The sequence below is a fragment of the Cygnus olor genome, chromosome 25, assembly GCF_009769625.2.
Source record: "Cygnus olor isolate bCygOlo1 chromosome 25, bCygOlo1.pri.v2, whole genome shotgun sequence".
In the NCBI taxonomy this organism is placed as follows: Eukaryota; Metazoa; Chordata; class Aves; order Anseriformes; family Anatidae; genus Cygnus; species Cygnus olor.
The window spans coordinates 4,345,997-4,355,244 of record NC_049193.1 but is presented as its reverse complement, the minus strand read 5'-3'; the positions used below and the strand labels follow the sequence as shown (position 1 = coordinate 4,355,244).

The window sequence follows — 9,248 nt, the reverse complement described above, 5'->3', positions numbered from 1 at the left end:
CATTATAAGGACCTCCGATTTTGGAAAGGCTCATACTTAAATGCATTTAGTCGAAAGTCCTGGTGCTTCATATGTTGAGGGCCTCTCTGCGCAGTCTGTATCAGCACCCCTGCCATGGGATCTGAATCTGCAGTTCTGAGCAGCAGCAAAACAAAGTCTCCTTGAGCTCCTGCTGTGGTGCTGCCACCTGACCACTTCGCAGATGGCCTGTTGCTGGGTGACTGTTACTGACCTCTCCTGTCCAGGAACAACTTCCAATATTCCAGGTCTATAACTCTGATTATCTTATAGAAGAGACGTTCAGGGACTCATTTGTTTAACTCTTTCTTGAAAGAACAGTCATTCTCATCTTTAACCAGCTGCAAAAATCCCACAGCTATTTAAATTCCAGCCATCCCTTGAACCTCGCATTTTGCTTATGGTGAAAGCTGCTGCATCACAGAGAAACAGCATCCAGTGAAGCTGCCTAAACCATTTTTGAATTACAAAGCAAGACCAGTACCATGTTCACACATTTCCAATTGACTAACCTCATTCTGAAAACCTTTAGGGATGTGGAAAATAAATTTTCCATACTCGTTTACCTTTAACATCACTTTTAAAAATATTACTGTCTCAAATCTTGTGTGTTGCATTTCAAACCCTTCCTAGCTGTGAGGGGATGTGCACATAGCTAAAGTCATGTTTTGACTGAAGTGACCCTTATCTCCAAAGCACTGAATTTGTAGGTCTCGTTCAAAGATGCTCTGCGAGATTAGGGTTTTGATCCTCTCTCACAACTGATGCTTGCCCCCCCCCCCCCCCCATGCGGTTTCTTGTTTATTTCAAGAGAGAAAAACCACAGTGCAAAGCAAAGGCAGGAAATAACATGGTAAGACAGGATGTGGAAGAGGGAGTCTCATGGCCCATTTGGGGCAGGAAAGGACGCACCACTAGTTCCATGACGCCAGTGCTGAGATCTGGGTCACCCTTTGATACTCCCCTACATCTTACCGCAGAAACCTCTTCCTCTGTAAAGTGGAGTGCAAAACAGGGGTTGGGGGGGGGGGGGCAGTGCTGGTGTGGCACGTGGCAGGGAGGAGAAGCATGTGAAAAAGGAGAGCAGACGTTAGACCACAAACCAAAGCAGAATGAGGTTAAGACACCCTCCCTTCCTGCCCCCTCACTGTAACCTTATCTTGGGCGTGTGGGGGGGAGTTGTTCTGGGTGCAACAGGAAAGACTGAGCTATGCATAGCACAGGAAGGGGAGAAAAGAAATAACTGGGGAGGGGGGTGGGGGGGAGGGCAGCAGCAGGGGGGAAGGTCTTAGAAGCATGTAAGATTTCTGAATGTGCTGATACATCTCTGCACCCTCTTCTACAGGCAGTGACTCAATGCAGGAAAATCCTTCCGCTTTTGACCCAAAAGACAAAGGAGAAACATGGGGGAGGCCAGAATCTTCTCATATTGGCAGAGAAGATGGTGCCATGGTCCACCTACACCCTCCCCTGTGCCAGCTCCTGCCCCCTAATATCTACCCATGGGTAGGACCCACTGGTAGGACCCTTTTCTCAGGGTCTTGTTGGAGAAAACGCCCTGTGCTTGTCATCCCTCACTAAACATAGCCCTGTACACGAAGCAACTTTCCTTCTTGCCCTTTTCTACATAGTGCACAGGGACCTCTAGTATCTTTCTAAGGAGCAGAGTTTGAAGACATGTACAGAATTTTTGAAGCTCATTCAGGCATGGGAGTACCTCTAATAGGACTTGAAATCTTGGCTTAGTTTATGGTAACTAGAGGCACTGAAAACCACTAAAACTCAGAGGAAAAAGAAAGAAAAAAAAAAGAAAAAAAAAAGAAACCCCACAAAACAAGGTTTCTCTCTTTACACCACCACGTAGTGGCCACAGGAGGGCCCCAGCCTCAAGCTCTCCCTGAAGCCAAAGCATGGGTAGACCAATGCAGAGACCCCACAGGGTGGCACTCGTGGCTTGCAAACAGCAGCAGCTGCTTCAGTGGAGACCCTGTGCATGTTCCTCCTCCTGTGAACTCGCTGGGTCTGTCTGCCACAGGCCTGTTTCAGAGAGGGCTCTTCTTATAGGAAAAAGAGCCCAGTGGCTCATTTACAATTCCTACATGCTTTTAAGTCTTCTGTCTGGTCCCCAGCGCCCTAACATCAGCGCAGAGTTGGTATCACCATTGTATATAAGTCCAGCCTAATGCCTGGGTGGCTGTGGGTCAGAGCTGGCATGAACTGTTCCCACCACAGATCCAGACAACACCCTTCAAGACAGTAAAGACCCTGCTTCCTCATACCTGACTATTCAGGACTATTTGGAGGCCCGTATGTCACACTTCTACGGTTTTAATGGCTGCAGCACAGCTGGAAATGCTAGATGGAAAAAGGTGGTAAACAGGTACCATAATCCAATGCTGAGATGTTGAAGCTATTGAACCCCATGTTTTAACTCCTGCATGCCAACAGTCAAGCATTCCTTTGTAACATAGCCTTAGTATATGTTTTTATTACTCAGTGTTTCAGCTGCTGACCAAACAAGGCAAGCATGAAGCAGGATCAGTACAAGGACAGAGCCTCAAGCCTAAAGGTAACCCAGGTTAATTCTTCATCCAATGATCAGGAAGGAATAGCTAGAGCTAACATCCTACCCTGTGCCTATAATTTGATCATTGCAGGGCTCTAATTTCCCTCATGACTAAAAAGCAATTGGCTTCAACCAGATGCTAGCTGAGGCTTGAGAAGGCAATGCTCAAGGGCTAAAGCCATTGAGATTAAGCATTTCACAGTACCTTAAAAGAGAAAAGATTTTCAAGGTTTAATCTGAGGAAAACCTTCTCCATTGTGCCAGGACAGCTCAAGCGCAGCTCTGTCCCAGACACTGACACAGCCTGGCAGCCCCTTCCAACATCCGTGGGTTTATCAGCAATTCAGGTTGCAGAAAAACCAAGCCTTAGTGAGCATTGGAATGGGCTGCCCAGGGAGGAGGTTGAGTCGCCATCCCTGGAGGTCTTTAAAAGACGTTTAGATGTAGCCCTTCGTGATACGGTTTAGTGGAGGACTTGTTAGTGTTAGGGCAGAGGTTGGACTAGGTGATCTTGGAGGTCTCTTCCAACCTAGACGATTCTGTGATTCTGTGAGCCTGTAAGCCCAGCTGGCACATCCAGCTGTGCCCCATGTGATGCTGAGGGATATGGGAAGGCCCGTGGTAATCATAGAATGGCCTGGGTTGAAAAGGACCTTAAAGATCATCTAGTTTCAACTCCCCTGCTCTGGGGGCAGGGTTGCCAAGATGGATACAGGTGGGCATAGGCTGAATGACACCCCCAGCTTCCTTCCGTTCATGATCTCTAACCACAGTCTAAACAAAGCTTTCTGCAGCTTTGAAGCCTGGGGTTGTGTTGGCAACATACTTTCCATAAGATAAAGGGAAGATGACATCTGTGTTTCCATGACAACTTGCTTCCAGTTTCCCCCAGAAACTGGGGCACAAAATAAAAGCCTGGAGGGTAGAGAGGGAGAAAGGGAGAGAGAGAAGGAGGGAAAAACAGGGAATCATGAGTGCGGGAACTTGGGTATAGGAAGAAACTCCGTATTTGTCTTCAGCAAGGAAAAGTGTGCAGTACTATGAAGGGCTTTATTGAGAGAAAGGATTACAGTAACTGAAATGAGGCAGTAGACCCCTCCATAGGACAGTCTGTAGAAAAAAAATTTACTCCCTGCTTCCCCTTCCTCACCATGGAAGCAGTTACAAGTCTGACGGGGAACAACACTTCCCTACGACAGGTTTTAACATCAGAACCCCAGAGGAATTCGAGACCTGTAAAGAGAGAAAGATAACATGAAGAATGCATCTGGAAAGGGAGAGAAAATGCACCACAAGCTCCGAACAGCTTGTGGCTCTTTGCAACTGTAACAATAGAACATGCTGTGCACTTTCTAGCATCAAACTCTCCCTATTCTTAACTCTTTGCTCTCATCTGCTGAGAAACTTCAAACTTGGACACCAGCCATACTATGGCCTCCAAACAGGACAACCATCAGGGACAGAGACCAGGAGTCCCAGCCCCTAGAGACCCTCCTTCAAGAAATAAAGGCATATTTCTCATATAAAAGACAAATATGGGTAGATTTCTGTGACACACCTAGCTAAGCTGCCTTTTAAACGTGGAAAGACAAAAAATAAATTCACAAAATCAAAAGCCACTAAATTCTTGCCCTATAGCACTGTAGAGAAAAATGGATTAACTGTTCTTGTCCTGGAGAAAGCTAGGAGCTAGACTTCTGGTTTCACTATCTTTCTAGTTTTTTCCCTACTCTACAAAAATAGAGAAATCATGTGTGCTGGTGTTGCCCCTTCTGTGGCCCCATGGATCAGTACCTTACAGTCTCTTCTAGAGTTCAGCCAACAAAATTAATAACGACAAGATGCAGGATGGTGTTGGCAAAGAGGAAATCGGCAAATGCCCGCTCTGGTGAAATGCCTTGGAACTCGCCTTTGTTCTGGGGGTTGATCTGGATCCGTAGGCAAACTGCATAGTAGAGAGAAAATGAGAGATCAGAGATCACAAAGAGAAGCCATGGTGGGAAGCATAGCCTTGGTAGGGCAGTCCACCTCAGTTCAGGTCACTGTTCCACCAGCATAAAAGAAAAGTCAACTCTATCTTTCTTGTGAGACAAGATCACTGTCAGGGGATTTGCATGGGGCTGACACGCAGTCAGCTCTCGCACAGCACTACAGGGGGTGTCCAAACGAGACCTGAGTGGAACAGGCTTATAACAGGATGGGACAGGCACAAAAACGGGGCAAGCAACACTCTACTGGGTGCACTGGGCAGGGCTGCAGGGAAGAAAGGTGTTTTTTAGGGTGCATTATGGGAGAGCAACATCTTTAAGCAGTCATTGCTAGGGTTTTGGTTCACCATAGGATGTTTGCTACAGAAAGACATCAATACAAGAGAGCAACCCTGCAGAGAGGGACTTGGGGATTCTGGTGGACAAAAACCTCAGCATGAGCCAGCAGTGCTGCAGCCCAAGAGGCCAACTGCATCCTGGGCTGCATCAGACAAGTGGCCAACAGGTCGAGGGAGGTGTTTGTCCCCCTCTACTCTGCCCTCATGAGGCCCCACTTGGAATCCTGAATTCAGGTTTGGGGCCCCGAAAACAAGAAGGATGTGGACCTGTAGAGCAGGTGCAGAGGAGGGCCATAAGGATGATCAGAGGTTGGAGCACCTCTCCTATAAAGGCTGAGAGAGCTGGAGATGTTCAGCTTGCAGAAGAGAAGGCTCTGGGAAGACCTCACTGTAGCCTTTCAGTACTTAAAGGGGGCTTATACAAAAAAAGATGGAGAACAACTTTTTGCTTATGCGGATAGGACAAGGAGGGAATGGTTTTAAACCAAAAGAGAAGAAATTTAGATTAGGTGTTAGGATGGAATTCTTCACTCAGAATTCACTCAGGGTGGTGAGGCACTGGAACACGTTGCCCAGAGATGTTGTGGATGCCCCATCCCTGTAGGTGTTCAAGGCCAGACTGGATGAGGCCCTGGACAACCTCATCTAGTGGATGAGGTCCCTGTCCATGGCAGGGGAGAGTGAAACTAGATAATCATAAAGGTCCCTTCCAACCCACTCCATTCTATGATTCTGTGATACAAGATGGTAAAAGGGAGGATTCCCAGACCAACACGGAGAAGCAGGGACACCCTGTGGCTGATGAGGAGCTGGGCCTTGTAGTGCCCATGGACAGAACCTTGCAGGCTCACCATCTGCTGAAGAGCATCCTCCTGTGGTGCATGGTGAGCCCACCAGGCCTGGCCCACTGGGAGAGGTCACAGCTGAGGGTGCTCTCGAGGAGATGCGGCAGCTGCAGGGGAACAAGCCTGGAGGTTACCAGGAGCAGAGCTGTGTGCTTTAAGGTTAGCAGGGGGCACCCGTGGCTGCTAGGCAGCATGGAACTCTGCAGTTTTCAGATTGCTCAGAACATTTTATTGTTGCTATAGCAACTTCCCGGTTTCCAGGAAGAATTGCTAGAAAAATACCAAGTACCAAGACTTGCCAGCTGCCAGGGGAGTCTCAGGGGCTGCTGCAGAGGCTCCCTGGGCTGCCGGGGGTCGTTTGGGGATCTCTAAGGGGCTGCTGTGGTCAATAAAAGAGATTTTCCCATTTCTGTGGGAACTCTGAGCTCCAGGGGGCTTGGCACATTGCTTGGGGCTCTCAGGTTGCCGATGGACCTTAAGACGTCGCCACAGCAAGTAAGCAGAATCACAAAACCACAGAAATGTAGGGGTTGGAAGGGACCTCAAGAGATCATTGGGTCCAATCCCCCTGCCTAAGCAGGTTCCTTAGAGCAGGCTGCCCAGGTAGGCGTCCAGACGGGCCTTGAATATCTCCAGAGAAGGACACTCCACAACCTCCCTGGGCAGCCTGTTCCAGTGCTCCGTCACCCTCACCGTGAAGAAGTTCTTTCGCATGTTGGTGCGGAGCTTCCTGTGCTCCATTTTGTGGCCATTGCCCCTTGTCCTGTCCCCAGAAACCACCGAAAGCGGCTGCCACGGGGATGCCCTGGCTGCCAGGGGAAACCGCGCAGGGGCCGAGGCGAGCGCAGGGGCCGCACTGACCGCCGAGAATGAAGCTGCCGACGGCGGAGATGAAGCCGCTGAGGAAGGAGTTGAAGGGGAAGGTGCCGACGCCGAGGCAGTAGCCGAACTGGAGCGCGCCGGTGAGCAGCACGTAGAGCAGGTAGGCGTCCAGCACCTTGAGGCGACTCGGCGTGCCGCTGCCGTACTCGGCCAGGAAGCGCCGCACCACCGAGCCCACCGAGCCCGCGGCCCCCGCGCCGCCCGCGCCCGACCCCGCGGCGCCCGACATGTTGAGGTGCGGAGCGAGCTGAGGTGGCCGGAAGCAGCGCCGGGAAACGCTTCCGGGGCGCGGCTGAGAAGCGCAGGCGCGTGACCTCCCTGAAGGCCGAGTTCTGCCCAGGGAAGGGCGGAAGCGAGGTGTCAGCAGACACTGCACGCACGCGCGCCGGTACGTGCGGTGGGGAGGGGTGGGGTTCTCAGCTGGCGCATGCGCCGAAGCCTTATTGCGCCCAATGCCCTGGCGATTTCCAGGCGCGAATGAGAGCCGAGGAGTATTTTAATATTAATATTAATATTAATATTAATATTAATATTAATATTAATATTAATATTAATAACAAATACAAGCCCTTGGGGAACATACCCAGGGGGAGCAAGCACACGAGCCATATGGGAGCGAGTGTGCAAAGACTCAGGCTACGGGAGCGATGCCTTGGTGTAGTTGAAGTGACACGAACACACTTGGCAGAAGGCAGGGGCTTCCTGCGTGCCTGCTTCTGCTGCGGCAGCCCCTTAGCATCAGCTGTCAGAGCACCCCTGGCTTGGGAGTGCCAGGGAAGCTGGAATGATTTAAACAGCAGCAAGACTTGGGCAGGAAAGTTCTGTTTCTGGCCTCTTGAAAAGCTGTTTTGTTTTTTTTTTTTTTTTTTTTTTTTGTGTGTGTGTGTGTGTGTGTGTGTGTGTGTGGTTTTTTTTTCTAAACTAAAAGATGCTGTCTCGTTTTCCTCTTATTTCAGGCTCTCTCCATCCTTGTGGTTTCTTCTGTCGTTCCAGGGGGAAGAAAAACAACCTAAAAAAAAGCCCAACCCTGAGACCCAGACACTTAATCTAAACTGTTAAAAAGTAAAATAACTAAACTAAACTAAACTACTAAACTAAAGTGTTGCAAGGTCAGCAATAGAGAGCAGAGGTTTCTTTACCAGTCCAACCTTAAATTACCATGTTACAGCCTATTTATCCTTTCTCCCAAGAATCCCCCCTTTCCTCGTGAATTCCTTTGATAAGAAGACTGCCCGGTTCCTTATTTCAAGTGCCCCAACACAAAACCCATCAAAGAACTGAAGAAATGATAGAAGTGAGCAGGAAGACCAGCAGCAGATATCTCCACCACCTATGCAGTCTGTGCCACCTCACAATCAAAGACACAAGCTATGATACTGTTCCTGCCCTATTAACTCCTCAGCCACAAGTGACCTCACAAGCACTGACTCAAGCCATGTGTATACGTTTCGGTTTAGTTATCGATTTGGCTTATTATTTTTATTATTTGTAGAATGATCTGTAGTTGTTAAAGAAAGTATCTCCTTGTAGCCTGGCTCCCGTGGTCATCACCCCTTGTTATGACAGGAATGTAATAATAAAGTTTGTTGAGGTTGTATTCCTGGTGATCTGAATACGTAAACACCAAAAGTGCTGGTGGCCCAAGTACAAATAAAATTGTAATTGTAACTGGAGGTAAGTGTTGACATTTTTCATCTGTAATAAGAATCATAGAATCATTAGGGTTGGAAAAGACCTCCAAAATCATCTGGTCCAACCATCCCCCTACCACCAGTATCACCCACTAAGCCATGTCCCTAAGCACCACGTCCAACCTTTCCTTAAACACCCCCAGGGACGGTGACTCCAACACCTCCCTGTGCAACCCATTCCAGTGCCCGACTACTCTTTCTGACAGGAAATGTCTCCTCATTTCCAACCTAAACCTCCCCTGGTGCAACTTGAGGCCATTCCCTGTAGTCCTATCACTAGTTATCTGAGAGAAGAGGCTGAACCCCAGTTCCACAACACTTCCCTTCAGGTAATTGTAGAGAGCAATAAGGTCTCCCCCGAGATCCTCTTCTCCAGACTAAACAACCCCAGTTCCCTCAGCCACTCCTCATAGGACTTGTGTTCCAGACCCTTCACCAGCTTCATAGCCCTTCCCTGGACACGTTCCAGGGCCTCGACGTCCTTCTTGTAGTGAGGAGCCCAAAACTGAACACAGTACTCAAGGTGCAGCCTCACCAGGGCAGAGTACAGGGGGACGATCACCTCCCTGGTCCTGCTGGCTGGGATGATTCCTGATACAAGCCAGGATGCCGTTGGTCTCCTTGGCCACCTGGGCACACTGCCGGCTCACGTTCAGGCAAGCATGGACCAACACCTCTAGATCCTTTTCCTGTGCACAGCTTTCCAGCCATTCTGCCCCAGGCCTGTAGCATCGCATGGGCTTGTTGGGACCAAAGTGCAGGACCTGGCACTTAGACTTGTTGAACCTCATCCCATTGGCCTCTGCCCATCAACCCATCCTGTCCAGGTCCCTCTGCAGGGCCTTCCTACCCTCTGGCAGAACGACACTTCTCCCCCAACTTGGTGTCATCTGCAAACTTACTGAGGGTGCACTCAATTC

The 9,248-nt window shown here is 49.3% G+C and overlaps 1 protein-coding gene and 1 long non-coding RNA gene across 2 annotated transcripts; one reads left to right on the top strand and one right to left on the bottom strand.

The window, feature by feature from the left end:
• Window positions 1-3,615: 3,615 nt before the first annotated feature.
• On the bottom strand, window positions 3,616-6,925 carry DAD1 (defender against cell death 1). Its single transcript, XM_040536411.1, has 3 exons — window positions 6,617-6,925; window positions 4,379-4,529; window positions 3,616-3,817 (listed from the first exon to the last, which is right to left on the bottom strand). Exons 1-2 carry the CDS (start codon window positions 6,864-6,866, stop codon window positions 4,399-4,401), a joined length of 381 nt encoding a protein of 126 aa, XP_040392345.1. The 5' UTR covers window positions 6,867-6,925; the 3' UTR covers window positions 3,616-3,817; window positions 4,379-4,398.
• On the top strand, window positions 6,617-8,310 carry LOC121059551. Its single transcript, XR_005814575.1, has 2 exons — window positions 6,617-7,025; window positions 7,594-8,310. It is a non-coding gene; the product is annotated as an uncharacterized LOC121059551 (long non-coding RNA).
• Window positions 8,311-9,248: the final 938 nt, after the last annotated feature.

Bases quoted from the DNA above. Each gene is read 5' to 3' on its own strand.
- DAD1 (XM_040536411.1), bottom strand. From the start codon at position 6,866: ATGTCGGGCGCCGCGGGGTCGGGCGCGGGCGGCGCGGGGGCCGCGGGC. The intron at 4,530-6,616 runs GTCAGTGCGGCC...TCTACTATGCAG, and splicing joins CGGCAGCTTCATTCTCGGCG to TTTGCCTACGGATCCAGATC.